The 15,044-nt window shown below is 39.4% G+C and overlaps 1 protein-coding gene across 2 annotated transcripts in view; it reads right to left on the bottom strand.

Annotated features, from left to right (window-relative positions):
- Positions 1 to 15,044, bottom strand: part of AQR (aquarius intron-binding spliceosomal factor) — a 273,023-nt gene that overhangs the window by 216,566 nt on the left and 41,413 nt on the right. For both annotated transcript variants that reach the window (XM_078659545.1, XM_078659546.1), the window contains exons 6-9: positions 5,029 to 5,169; positions 4,424 to 4,492; positions 3,951 to 4,051; positions 134 to 210 (exon numbers count right to left, since the gene is read on the bottom strand). In XM_078659545.1, the coding sequence (XP_078515671.1) occupies positions 134 to 210; positions 3,951 to 4,051; positions 4,424 to 4,492; positions 5,029 to 5,169 (388 nt within the window). The remainder of the gene's footprint in view (positions 1 to 133; positions 211 to 3,950; positions 4,052 to 4,423; positions 4,493 to 5,028; positions 5,170 to 15,044) is intronic.

The following is a 15,044-nucleotide window of genomic DNA, read 5'->3' as shown; positions in this document are numbered from 1 at the left end:
CAAGTCCTAAGGCTAGTGGAAGGCTCTGGCATTATTGAGGTCCCCTCGCAGAAAAATATAAACACCATTTGCTATGGGAATTAGCATGTGAAATTGAGAATGACAAAAGGCATTAACACAATGAAAGGCGTACCTGAATGACAGATCGATTTCAACACAGATAGGAATTTCTGTATTAAACTGGAAAGAAATCTTCTCTCTTGGTAAGCCCTGCAACAGAGAGAAATTACAGCATGATTACAAATTACTGTGGCAAGGTTAGGAGACCTTTTACACAGCTGCTTCTGTCATCCTGAACCACAGTACTAGAACAATAGAACACTAGAACAATATTCTTGTGAGCAAATGTTTCCTAAACAAAAGAACAGAGGTTTAATGCCATGAGCACATTTTAAACAACTGAACAATGAACGTAAAGGGAGAGAGGAACACGTTTTCCGAACAAGGTGATTAAAGAACAAAGTTTAAGTTATAAAACTACTTCATATAATACTCTGCAGCAACAAAGTGAGAAATGGGATGTCCCGCAATGTGGAAAAATACTATTGTGTAGTAAAGATAATGCCAATTTATAACTGTTATATTGACCCAGAAAGTTTCTTATCTCAAGGCACCCAGGTACCTCTCCAAACTAATCTTTGAATTCAATAGCCCCTCTTTTCCTAGAGATCCACCTCAGTTAGATGCAAAAGCGGAGCAGTGGGAGGAGAAAGCATCAAAGTCAAATGAGCCCACATCTAAGGACACTGCAAACCAACTTGACAACCTGTCCCTTTACAAAAGCCTTCCACTAACTGCATCCTAATTGCCACCTTGACTGCCTTAAGCCTTCAGTTATATGTTGAGCCATAAAGCTAGAAAAAATTTGTTTTGTTTGTAAAGAAGGATGAGGATTAGTAGAAGTAATATGGTTTTTTGGGGGCTTTTGCACTTCTGCTGATCCCAAGTACTGTAAATAACAGGTTTTATTAGTGCCAAGTTTAATGTTAATCTGTTTACTGTCCTTTGAAAGAGGAGCTGGTGTTCCAACTTCTGAGCTTGGGAAATGTGCATATTGCAACAGCAAGCGTTCAGCTCACTGTGCTATCCCGTCAGCTAGTAGTGGAAGCACATAGGTTTGCATGGTGGGTTAAGATTTGTATGAAGGGGTTGTGACTGCTTGTTTATGAACTGGAAAGCGAATGCAACAAAAGCATCTGAAAATTGGATGCTATACAACATTTTTTGCTTTTTTCGGTGGCATCCATGTTTCAGATACTTTTGTCAGTGCTCCCTCTCCAATGCTGTAGGGTGTTCACTGACTGACAGACCCTCATACATGACAAAAGGTGAAAGAACACACCAAAACAATTATTAGAATGAAAATGAGGCTAAAAAACTTGTGTGGGCTAATCCAAGATGTCATTGTCAATGTCTCAAGCCAATGACTGAAGGTTCAGAAGCAAAAGAAGCCAATGAATGAGGGATGCTGGCCCAAAGCCCCTGAAAGTAAGCATAGGCTACAATATGTTTGTTATCAATTGCACAAGCGAAGTGCATGACAAACCTACTACAGATCAACAACAGTAAGTACGCAAATGGCAGGCTTGAAAATAATTTGCTCTCAAGTGTTAGAGTAGACACGGGAAGGAGGTGTGTATTAGCCATTTTGGGATTTTCACAAATGAAGAATGCAAGTATTTGACTTGTAACTGATCTTAGCTGAATACACTGGAAGCTTAAGTCTTATAAAACATTGCATTCTCCCTCACAGTACTCACGAGTGTACATCAAAACTACTCACTAGTGCACTTCAGAAAGGAGCTACGAAACCATCCATCACCACCTACCCACTTTTATACAATATCTTGAATCTATCCCTAACCCAACTGCTTTGTACATCTCTGTTATTTCCTGGCTACCTTTGCACAATGTATATTCTAAAACACACACATAAATATTGCTCCATAGATGGGAAGGTAGTTCAGACCTTCGGTCGTATTCCTCATATGTTGTGAACAAGAATGTTTTCTGTCACTGGCACGATGAGCATTAAATCGCCTCACTTTCATACAACCATCTGCTAATGCGATGTACTGAATGAGTATACAGAGCATACCAAGAAAGGTGGAATCAAACCCATCCCTTCACTGACTCAATTGGAGAGCAGCTGTAGTGAGCAGACAACCCAGCTGTTTCCAAGAAGATCTAATTTATTAGTTAAATCAGTGGTTCCCAAACTTTTTCCACCCGCGGCTCCCTTGACCCATTGGCCATTGCCGTGGCTGCCCACTGTTACTTTTTTTGGAGGTTGTACTTTTTTGGGAGGGTATGGGGATGAAAGTCCTGCCTCAGGAGTACTTGCATTTTTCTTCATGTAAAACAATTGGGATGAAGCCATGTGTACTGGAAGTACTTATGATTCAAGTACAAATATCAATACTTAATAATATTTAGTGTGTTTAATAGACAGGATAACTGTACTTTCTTGATAACTTGCATAGGTGTAAAATGCATTTGGAAAAAAACGAAACTATTAACGAGTCTAACAAAATAAATCAAGCATCTTCTGCTTACTCTGGAAGTTTTGGAATGTGGGGATCCGGTGAAATATGGAGGCCATCTCCCAGTCATGCCATCAATTAAGCACTATGTTTACAGCTTTAGGCATGTCACTTACAAATCATCAACATCACACGTTTAAGTCTAAATAGTTTAACTGAAGCCAACAACCCTTCCAAAATTAAATGCATTAAAGTGCTTGGGGCACAGCTCCCCAGGATAGGTTTGATGGCTCCCCGGGGAGCCACGGCGCACAGTTTGGGAACCACTGAGTTTAATAGTTAGATACCTTCCAGTATTTCTCTTTTTTTATTTTATTCTGTTTGTACACTTTCACCTGAAAGGATTCATTGCGCTGGGACATTAGAGGAACCACAACAGGGCATTTACAGCAACACTAAGAAAACAGTAATTTTTGTAGGGCTAACAAGATAGTAATATTGCAGCTAATTAACAATGTCTCAACTTTAGGGGCAGTTTGTTTCAGAGTCTGGGAGTCAAGTATTGGAAACAGTTCAAGAATGCTATGGACTGACATCTCATTTGTATCGCAGATTCATGATTTGTTTGATGTTATGTTCAATCTTCAAAACAAAAATGAAAACTTTTTTTTTTTTTTTTAAGTATTGGAAACAGCACTCAAAACCATGGGTCTTCTTAATGCCAGGAATACACAACTGGCAGATTTTTCAAAAGGCAAAGACCAAACTAGCCTAACATTGCAGTAAAGTAGAGGTTTTGGACAGATACCGACCAGAGAAACATATTTCCTGCAGAAGCATTCTAAATGCACTCTTGATTTTACTGATGGTCTGTACAGTCATCTCCAGAAGCTTTGCAGGTAGTATCAAAGATGTTACAATATTGCAGCAGCTATGAATACATATCTATGGAGGGAGGGGTGAGGAAGAACTTTCATTAGCAGGGATTAAAACAAAAACTTGCCACATCCCTGTCCTGCATGTTTAGCAATGCTTTCTTATCAAATAACAACTCTGTGGGTTTGCCAATCGAAGCAAATGAAGGAAGTAGTAGGAAAAAGTATAAGAAGTGAGCACCAGGACATGTAACTTTACCATAAAAGCATTAAACCTCAAAAAATGGATGACTGACGCCAATCAACCAGCTGAGGAAGGAGCTTGCTTGCCCAACCTGATAAGACAGATGTCACTAGCAGCAGCGGCTGTCTGTGCATCTGTGTTTCTATTGCTGTAATGAGAAGTAGAGGTAAGAGTGACAGTAGAAGTAGTCAGATTCCGATTCAATCACATACTGATCAGGAAATTCAAAAAGAGAGAAGGCAATTCAAGAGTCATTCATTCATTGCGTCAAGATCTCCTGTTTATCTGGACATATAGTACTGCTGTAGGTTGGAAACTAAAATCATAAAACGTTCAAAACCAACCTACCGCTCAAGTGCTTTCTCAGCCATTTTAGAATCACTTCGATTGATCAAGTTCCAGAATTTCCTTAGTTTTGGTGTCTTTTTAAACTCCAGTTCGAGACGCGGCTGCAAGAAGAGAGTTCAAAGAGTAACAGCATGAAAACAAACATAAATGATTAATTTTCTTTGCTTTAGACAAACATTAAAACTTTTTTTAAATGACTTAAAACGTGAGTACTATTACAGAGTATGTTTAAGCCTCAGAATCTCATGCAGGGGGTAACAAATTTAAACTATGCACACCACGTGTGGACAGGATCACATTTGGGAAGCAAGAGGTGCTGCAACAAAGCAGGCAACATCTTGAAAACATCCTGCATACATCAGGTTAAAGCAATTCTGACTAAGGAAACCAAGCAATTTTGCCCCAAAAAAATTCATCCAGACTTCGGTATCTGAAAAATGTTTATGATTTATGACGTCACGGCGGAGTCTTACCTTCTGCAAGCACATCCACATTGGTAAGGAAATGAGTTGCTGTACTTGGCTTCGGATCAGATCCACTTCCTGTATATAAAACAAACTCAGAGGTCAGTTAAGCACCAAGGCACAGTGTGTTGCAATACGTTCATAAAGACTACTTTTACTAAAAAATTATTTTTGCTACCAGAATGCAAAAGCGTATCTTTTGATTTTTTTGTTTTTATTAAGCATGCTTTTGCCTAAAGTAGAATCTGTGCCATGACTACATCAGTATGTGCTACAGCATGCTGCGTAGCAGTGGATTCATTCCATGCCCTCCTCCTATAACATCAGTGTACCATTCCCTCCCCCTTCCACCGCACTGAGATGCCTCACACCAAAACTAGTAACTATTACTTGAGCACAGAACTGTTTTTATTAGAGGTTTGAAGCTGCAAATTTCGAGCCTTCAATTGATAAACTGGGGTTACATTTGTGTTAAAACAGCAGCAGATCGTTCTAGATTCTCCACGAACAACAAAAGGTCAATGTCACTAATTCTAAATTGACTCGAAAAAACAAACACAGAAAACCAAACAGATACACAAAGAAAGAAGTGAGAGAAAGAAAAAGAGAATTACCAAGCTGTTGAAACAGTGATCCAGGAAGAGCAGCAGGATGGTGCGTTCATGCAAAGTGAACTTTGAGTCCTCGTCATCCACTGAGGCCTCAAGGATACATTTGAAAAAAGAAGGAAAATGCTCTGGCTTCTTCTTAAATGTCTGTGTATAAAAGAGAAAAAAATTGTGAATTATGTATCAAAGAGAAAAAGGAATGACACAATAAGTTCTGAAGCCTACTTGGTGAGTTTTTAAAAAGGAGATGTAAGACATCATACAAGTTATTTCTATGACTCCTTATCCAAAAAGAAGGGGAGGTTCATCGGCAATAACCCATATACAGTCGCCTAATGGAACGGTGGAGGACTCTGGGAACCCGGTTAAGTTATGCAGCAAGTCTTATGAAGGACAATTTTACTGACCATGTTGTCAAAATATTAGACACTGGTTTCAAAGCCAAACCGCATCTTTCTGCCATTTCAGTTCTAAATGATTTTGTAACGCAGGGCTGCATAACTAAACTGAATGTGTAGCTCTACAGAATTATGTAGTGCACATTAATTATCTTATGTACATGAACATTTCTTCTATACATTCTTTTAACTACCAAATGTCGGGGATTTCACAGAAGAATACAACACAGTATGTTTTTCAGCATGTTCATGTGAAAAGCGAAGATGCACTGCCGTCATGCCCCCTAATCCGAAATTGCATAAGTAACTTACTTTAGCACATTCAAAAAAAAAAAAGAAGTTCCCAGTAGCATTAGAAAATAAAAGAAATTGAATTCGCGTTGCTTTGTTTACAGCAGAAAAAAACCCACATAGATGTTGCCCTTTCGCTTCTACTACGAGGTATTTGGGAAAAGCCAAATATTTTTTAATTTTTCCATTCAGCTGCCTAGTGCTACATCCCCCGCATGTGGACTTAGGAGGAGGAGAAAAAAGAGGGGGTGCCTGCAGCGGTCCTAGTGGCCCATTCATAGTAGTGAAAAGCACACACGGGCAACTTCAACATTTTGGCCCAGATGTAGGAAGCCATTTAACATTTCTTAAAGGAACAGATCGCTATTTCGGCCCATTAAGAAATGCTAAATGCCCCTTTCAGATATAAAAAGGGCTAAAACCTGATGGCAAATTGTGACCGCGATTTAGGAATCTCAAACAGGGATTACCTATTTGCTATTCCTAAAGCACATATACAAAGCATTTCTTAAATGCTAATTGGGCATTTAGGAAATGTATTTATTTATTTATTTATTTATTTTTTTATTGGCAAGCATGTCATACCAAGAAAAACAACATTATATCAAAACAGATTTTTTAGTGATTTCAGGGAGAAATCCAGTATACAGAATCTGCAAAATAAAACATCGTATTCATACACATGATAGCGCATCAGCCTGACAAAAATACTAAGATATAGAAAAATATATACATTATATAAGAAATCAATAGAAAACATAAAGCATTTAATGTTCAAAGTACAGAGACCCTACCCATTCATCTTATTTCCTATAAAAGTTATACAAAATTAGTCCATATCCTTTCCATTCTTTCTACTACCTTTTTGCTACTATACTTAGCAAGAGCCTTTTCCATAGAGTATATTTCATGGATTAAGGTTAACCATTCTGTCCTACCTGGTGGGTTCGGTGAGATCCATGCTCTAGCAACCACCAATCTAGCACAAGATAGTGCTATGTTTATCCAACCTGTATAGTTGTTACTTCTCGTATTTAAAGCAAGTAAGACCATGGGTGCAGTAAGTGGGAAGTAAATTAGTTGTTTTTGAATTTAAAAAAATTCTACTTCTTGCCAGAATGAAGCCAACATGGGGCACGAATAGATCATATGAATGAGATCTGCTGCCACCAGATCGCATTTAGGGCATTTAATACGGTCATTATTTTGTGACCATTTAGAAATTTTCTGCGGGGTGTAATAAAGTTGGCTGACCGTCCTATATAATTGAAGCTTTAAGCTTGAAGAGTGGACTATTTTATTAATATTGACCAAAGCGCTAGATATGTTCTGTGGTGTCACGTTTGTTCCCAATTCTGTAGTCCATGTTTGTGCCAATCTCGGACAATCATCCCCATTATATTGGCTTAAGAGTTTATATCCAGAGCTAATTAAAGATTTCTTTTTTGTACTATACAAGAAGTCCCACAAATCCGAGCTATTAATTTTATTTAGCTTCATTTTTCGTATTAAGTAGTCCCTGAGTTGTATATATTTGTATAGCATTTCCCCTGGCAGCTTATAAAGTCGTTGTAAGATTAAAAACTGCAGAAAACCATCAGAGCCATAAAGATCTCCCAGTATCTTGATCCCATAACTGGCCCATTCTCTACCAGCTGTATCATTAAAAATGCCGGGTAATCCTGGATTGTCCCATAGTGGTAAATCTGTATGAAAAAAAGAAGTACCACAAAGTTTCATGATCTGATTATAGATCGCTACCGAGTCTCTTGCTATCTTAAATGTAACCCTTTTAAAAAAATTAGGATCTTGTACTCTTGCAAGAAATTGAGATGAATTAGTGCCCAACATGAATTGATAAAAAAAGAAATGGTTCTCATTTTTATTTAGTAAACTCCTAAGCCGTCCTAAAAAGGATGCATAGAAGTAAGACTTAAAATCCGGAAATTCCAATCCGCCGGTAATTTAAGTATCATCATTGATCTCCTAGGGGTTTTGTAGCTCCAAACAAAGCTGCTGCAGATGCCCTCCAGTTTCTTAAAGAATATATTGTTCACTCGAAGTGGAATAGAACGAAAGAGATATAAAAATTTTGGTAAAATATTCATTTTAATCATATTAATTCGGCCTAAGATATTACGTGGAATTTTGTGCCATTTTTTAAGAACCGTTGAAGTGTGTTTAAGTAAAGGGTCATAATTTAGTTTATTTATTTCACTAGTTTTAGGAGAGATTTTCACCCCTAAGTATACAGCTGAATAACATAGGCCAGTGACTGGTTGATTAATTTGATAATTCATTAATGTTTGAGTTTTGTTGAAATTTAGTTTGTATCCTGAGATAGCACCAAATTTTTTCGCTTCGTCTGCAATTCCAATTAGTGCCTCTATTACATTTGTAGTATATATGGCTAAATCATCTGCATATGCAGTAATTTTGAGTATTTTATGTTCATAATCTAATGGTTTTATCTTTTCCTGATGGCAAGTCGAAATAAAGCAAAAATATTTCTAGCAAGGAAAGAAACCGGGAAGAGTGATAAGAAAGGGAGATTGTTTTTCGAGTGGTTTCACATAAAATGATGAACTGTAGTTGTCTTGCCTGGAACGTATCTGGCCTGAATAATAAGACCAAGAGAAATTTAGTTTTTCAAGAATTAAAAATGTACGATGCACAGCTGGTCATACTAACAGAAACGCACATTTGTTATAAAGATAAAAATCTTTTGAAACAGCTCGGATATGATTTGGTGTTTTGTACCACCTTAAACTCGCCTATAAGAGGGGTTGCAATTTTAAAGAGAAAACACTGGCAAGGGGAGGTAATTAAAACTGCAGCAGATAAGGTTGGACGTTGGGCAATAATGCAAATTCGACTAGAAGATAATATGTATGTTTTTTGTGCTGTATATGGTTCTAACAAAGATGAACCACAGTTATTTGATTGGTTGAATATTGAATTATTATCTTGGGAAGGAGAGCTCATATTAATGGGGGACTTCAATTGTGTATTAAACTATTCACAGGATGCAACAAAGAAAGGGACAGGGATACGTATGCGTAAAACTAGAGCTGCAATACTGGAGCTTGCAAAAATACACGATATTAAAGACATATGGCGTAGTCTCTACCCAGGCATACTGGGCTATACCTATTATTCATCCCCACATAAACTCTGCTCTAGGATAGATCTGGCTTGGGCCTCAGACGACCTAATGAGGCCGGGATCTATGCAGGTTATGCCCAAAATTTCCTCTGACCATAATCCCATAATGTTTACATTTGGTCTAACTATAAGAGCAAAAGAAGGGCGCCCCTTTACTTTTCCAAGATACCTATTAACGGATGAGGTCTTTGTGACTTCCCTTAAAAAACATATAAAGGAGTTTATTGTACACAATCTGGATACGGCCAGCATTCTCACAGTCTGGAATGCCTGTAAGGCTTTTATTAGAGGAATAGCACAACAATATATTTTCTAACAAAATGCAATAAAGAAACAAGAAGCAAAACTAATGACAAGCAATATCTTAAATATAGAGGAACAACTAGCTGACTACCTAAGAGATGGGGCAAGGAATCGACCCGATATATTATCCTTGGAAAATAAACTGTTGATTATGCGTTCAGATATTAAAAGCTCTTTTAAGGAAAAAAATAGCTGCAAGATACTCAAATATAAAATCTCGCAATATGAATGCGGGGATCGGGTAGGAAAACTTCTGGCATATAAGGTGGTCGAAGACCGGGCATCAACACTGATCAAGTCTATAATAGGCCCCAATGATATTCTGTATACAAAACCTGCACATATTATGGAGCAATTTGTCTCTTATTATGAGGAACTATATACTCCAGAGACTAAGACTAGTTTAACACAGATCCAGTTATACTTAAATGATAATCTCCCCGCAAAACAATATGTAGAACAGGCCACCCTAGATAATTTAGAAGAAGAATATACAATTGAAGAACTACGTCTAGCAGTATTCTCACTCCCATCTAACAAAGCGGCAGGGGAGGATACGCTTCCTATTGAACTGTACAAAATATGTGCTGAAGAATTACTTCCCCTTTTATGCTCAGTCGTGAACTCAATAGCTACAACGGGCAAGGCTCCGGATTCCTGGAGAACGGCGAAAATTATGTTTTTTTTTAAAAAAAAGAAACCTCCGACACAATGCGGGTCATATAGGCCCATTTCTTTAATAAATACAGATGCTAAGGCTTACTCTAAACTGATTTCATTACGACTGGCACTTCTTATGCCTCACTTAGTAAACACACAACAACATGGCTTTGTAGCTGGTAGGGACACCACAGCGCATGTCAATATGGCAATCACGGCATTTAACATAGCTGCTACTAATCGCACCCCACTCTGCATGATACTTCTGGACGCAGAAAAAGCGTTCGACCGGGTGGGGTGGGATTATTTATGGGAGGTGTTAACTCAGTTTGGGTTTAAAGATCGTTTTCTTAGAGGCATACAGGCTATTTATAGGGCGCCCAATGCTAAAATAAGCTATGCAGGGCTACTATCACCAACATTTGCAATCTTAATGGGGACTAGGCAGGGGTGTCCTCTTTCACCCCTGCTATTTGCTCTCTCACTGGAACCTTTTATTAATGCCCTGCAGAATAAGGAAAAGGGCATTTAGGAAATGTAATTAGTATCACCTTCAAGTCCATGGCAACCATGTGCAAAATAAAGAAAAGCATTTAAAAAGTATTTTTTGTTTATTGCGACATGAAGCGCACATATGCCCCTGGGGCATACGTGCACCTACATGTGTACTAGGAAATGTGGGTGCCTACAGGGGGGCCTTAAGCCCAGAGGCACTCTTGCTTTGCATTTAATACATTTTGATTTCCTGTTAGGAAATCGCAATTTAAGAAACACAAACCATTTAATGTTTCGCCCATAGGCAGGAATGCACTGGCATTTCCTATTTGCGATTCTCTAACAGCAACTCAATTCCTAATCTGTAGGAATCGCTATTAAGGAATTGCAAATTTTGTACATATCTTTTTGCATTTCTTAAATAGCAATTCCTACGGAGTCCCTGTTTAAGAAATGCAAACGGGAACCTTAGTATATCTGGCCTATTGTGCCATTCACAATTGGAGGGCTTGCCCTCCTCCCTCTTTTTTATGCAGCAGGTGAAGGATCGGGGCAGCTGATGGATGTCTTGAGCTGACATGGGCCTGGGGGAGGGGTTGAGTAGGAGGTGCATACTCTACACTGCCCAATACATCTGTAAACCCTTTGGCAAGGCCATATAAAACAAGCATTTGCAATGCAATAGGTCTTGCATTATTAAAGTTTGAGCTATTGGCATTGCATTATTATTAGCAATGCCAATAGCTCAAACTTTCAGTAATGTGAGACTTATTGCATTGCAAATGCTTATTTTTGTAGGCATGTGGAGATTAAGTGATGTTTCCAAAATCCCTTGATGTTGAGCCTACACCAAGTCGCAAACCTTGTTCTCCAGCTCCAATGTCAGCAGCTCTGGCTGCTACGCCACATCAGCTCCGCTGGTTTCATATGGCACCTGCTGATATTGCTCTTATTTCATCACACAGATGAAGGCATTTTATCATTATACTGGTATACCTTTTATGGCATTATTATGACTATTGCTATCTAAGGTCTAAGCCTATAACACTGGGGTTACCTAATGCGCATCTGTTGCCTATAGCTATAAGGCAGCCTGAATGGTATCTCTACTTACTGAGCCTGTCAAGTAGTTCTAACCTAGGGCATAGCTTTCCTTACTATACAGCGTGAGATTGCGAGAGCTGTGTTGTTCTCAACCTGGTGCTTCCAAGCAGCTACTCAGCTAGCTGAATGGCTAAGAACCTACTTGGAATAGACTGGATAGAAAAAACTGAAGTCTACAGAAAGCAAAAGTGAAGAAAGCTTGTACACACATATACCATTCTATAAAATTCACCAAAATGTCACATGTAGTGCAGTTAAATCCTGAATGCTTTGACCACCGATTATATCAATGGGTTGACTAGTTGCCCCACTTTGAAACATTCAACAACATCTCAACGAGGGGAAACTAGACAAAGTAAATACAGCTATTGGAGCCTTTCTTCACTTTCTGTTCCTGTCTTCTTGACATCTGAGAGTAGGGGTATTAAGAGAAGTGGTAGATTTTCCAAAGTCTAGCCATACCTTATTGAGGTCCATAGCAAGGAATAATGCAAAATTACATGTTTAGACTATTTCAACGTGTTGAGAAACCTTTGACATTTTAGACAATTCTTTAAAAATTGTGCAGTAAATAGTAGAATTTGACTGTCAAAAATTTAAATTTGGAAAAACTTCCCCACTTGCACCATAAGGGATATTGGGATTGCATTTTGATGACTTTGTCGTGCATGAAGCAAATGAAACACTCTCTGCAGTCCAGTGATTTGTGATGCTCTGCTAACTTTCTATCCTGTAGTATATAGTCATATTAATCTCCTCAAAAAGCCAAAAGGCAAATTTTTAACAAGCACTGGCAAAGTTAATGCCTTTAGTTCATTCTGTAGAGGATATGCTCCTCAGCATGAACAAAAGTAAAAAAAAACATAAGACACAGTGATGCAGCCACTGGTGGCAACATAATTGGTTAGGCAAGCATCATGACTATTTTATTTAGAAAGCGAAGTCCACCAGCAATTTGCTGCCTTTCTCACCCAAAAACGTTCACAATATAAGGCCAAATAAAACAAATTGGATTGTGGAGGCGAGGGGCAAAGGGAGAAGTCGGTGAGCGGCATGGGCAGGGGGAATGGTAAACACAGCACTCAAGGGAGAGCAACATGGGGCAAAGGGAGAAAAAGACAAGTGAGATATAGCAACACAGAGCACAGGGGAGAGAAACAAACGGGTGAGAGACAACATGGCATGCAGGAGGCGAGAAGCACACATGAGGAACTACAGGAAAATACATGCACTGTCATGGAGTGAATACGCATAAAAAAGAAAGTAGTTCAATAAATGTGAGCAGTGGAAGGACCCGAGTGAAGAGGCTGTGTTCCAGGGCAGGGACAAACACAAGATGAACAAGACAAGCCATCAAATAAAATGCAAGCAAATGAGAGTGAAAATAGCCAACCAATGGTAAGTAATGGGGGAGTCTTAAGCCCACTGTAAGTTCTCAGTAAGCTGTCAAAAGGAGGAGGGAACGTCTGCACAAGGCCTCTGATGTCATCACCAACTCCCTTAAAGTACAAGACCACAGAGAAAAGATAGAGGGAGAGGGGCGGCGGCGGGGGGGGGGGTGGAAGGGTTCATGAAGGTCGTACATGTAATAAATAATCACTAGGAAGTACAGATCATGTTCGTTCTGATGCCATATTTATTATCTGTCTGGCACAGGACCTTACGAAATACCAGATGCCCCTGTGCAGTCCTCTGGGGCTGCAACATGCCAGAACTGAAGATGAAGTCTGCTGCATACATCCATCCATCCAGCCATCCATCCATCCATCCATACATACATACATATATACATGCACCTAGTGGAGCGAATGTCCAAGGCTGCACTGACCTCCAGGAGGGAAAGGTGTGCGAGACTAGAGAAATAATACAATATACAGACTGGCAAGGACTCATGAGAGCAATGTTCAGAATAAGCAGATTTACACATTTTTGTGATATGGAAAAAAGTTAATTGCAGGAATCATGGAAATTACCATTTTTAGAGCACTTTAATATGTATCTTAGGGCCAGATGTATCAAAGGGTTTTGCCCATTCTGTGTCTATGGGAAAATGTGTTGATACATATGGCCCCTAGTCACTAAAGGAAAAAAAGTGATTTGGTTCTTTCCAATGGTGATTCTTAGCAATAAAAGATGAGTTCATGTGACGTTTTAGTGTGAAATAATATGCGCTGTACTTCTGTCAAGGAAGCCCATTAGAGTGGGAGGGGTGTTTTTGGACCGCAGAGGCGGACATACGGTGAGTAGAATTATTCCGTTGTTTTTTTCTGACTTGAAGACCCACTCATCAGGAAATCCCTGTTAAAAGCTGCTGACTAAGTGGAAGGGCAGGGGCTGTTCAGTGTACTCTGCACCCTACTGTGTCCTCACCTTGCTGGCTCCCCGATATTGGGATACACTTCCAGCTACAGACATCTCAGGATTTCTGAATGTCTTCCCAGTTAATGGCAACAAAATGTCATGGCGACCAGTGTAGGGGCTACTGCATAGAAATGAACCAGTTCTTTTCACTGCAGGTGAAATCACAGTATTAAAATCTGGTCTTTAAATGTAGTTGCTGTGAAGACATGGCGACACAACATGGCCTCAGCATGTTTCTTGGGCTGCAGGGCCACTGGAATTATGGAGCAGAGAAGGGCAAAATTATGCGGCAGGGTTGACTAAATTATTCGGCAAGAAAAGACAAATGATGTGGCGTAATGTTCCATATTTAGTTATAGCATTACTACATTATTTTGTAATTTTTACACTTGTTAGCACTATCTGTGCATACATTGTACCTTGTTAGTAACAGTTGCCCAAATAAAGCAATAATAAAAAGTGATAAGTCAACCTTCGCAAAGAAGACCCTTCCACTTCTGCAGCAACATGTTGCTGCGTTTTTTAGTAACTTTTGAAGCGTTTGAGCTATAAAAAAAAATGTTTAATCCTGCAGATTAGGCAGATGTTGGATTATGTGGCAAGGGCGGCAAATCCATAACTATACACAAAACACTACGGCCTCACAATCGCATAATTCTAGTGGGCCTATCTGTCTGTATTAAAGATCAGACATGTTCATGAAAGGAGGCGGCCCGTTGGGCAAACTCTCTGAAGAGCATCTGAATGAGGAACGCATTGGACGTGGAAGCACAGTGCATCATTGGTACCCTTCACTTTAGGAGTCTAATATTTTACTGCAAATTATAGAAATGAATATGCTACTTACCAGTATGCATCTGTTCTTGGCATGTAGGGCTGCTAACATTCATATCTTTTGCATTAGATCGCCGCCTAGTGTTGGGTCCGGATGATCGCACATTGTTGTCCTGGAAGAGTCTTCGAAGTATCCTGAGATAGGTGGCTCCTCCCCTGGACTACAGTGCGCATGGGCATCGGCTCCATCCCCAGATTGTTTTTAGCCATTGTGGCAGAGATGGAGTGTAAAGTGTAAAGGATGTCCATGCTAATGATTGAATACAAGAGTATGTCTGCAGCTGCGACAGGCACCGGGGAGGAGGGTGGGCGATATGAATGTTAGCAGCCCTACATGCCAAGAACAGATGCATACTGGTAAGTAGCATATTCAGTTCGAGGCATGTGGGCTGCTAAATTCATATCTTTTGC

The sequence above is a fragment of the Lissotriton helveticus genome, chromosome 9 (genome assembly GCF_964261635.1).
Source record: "Lissotriton helveticus chromosome 9, aLisHel1.1, whole genome shotgun sequence".
NCBI lineage: Eukaryota > Metazoa > Chordata > Amphibia > Caudata > Salamandridae > Lissotriton > Lissotriton helveticus.
The sequence above is the reverse complement of the archived record's forward strand: the minus strand, read 5'-3'. Positions and strand labels throughout refer to the sequence as shown.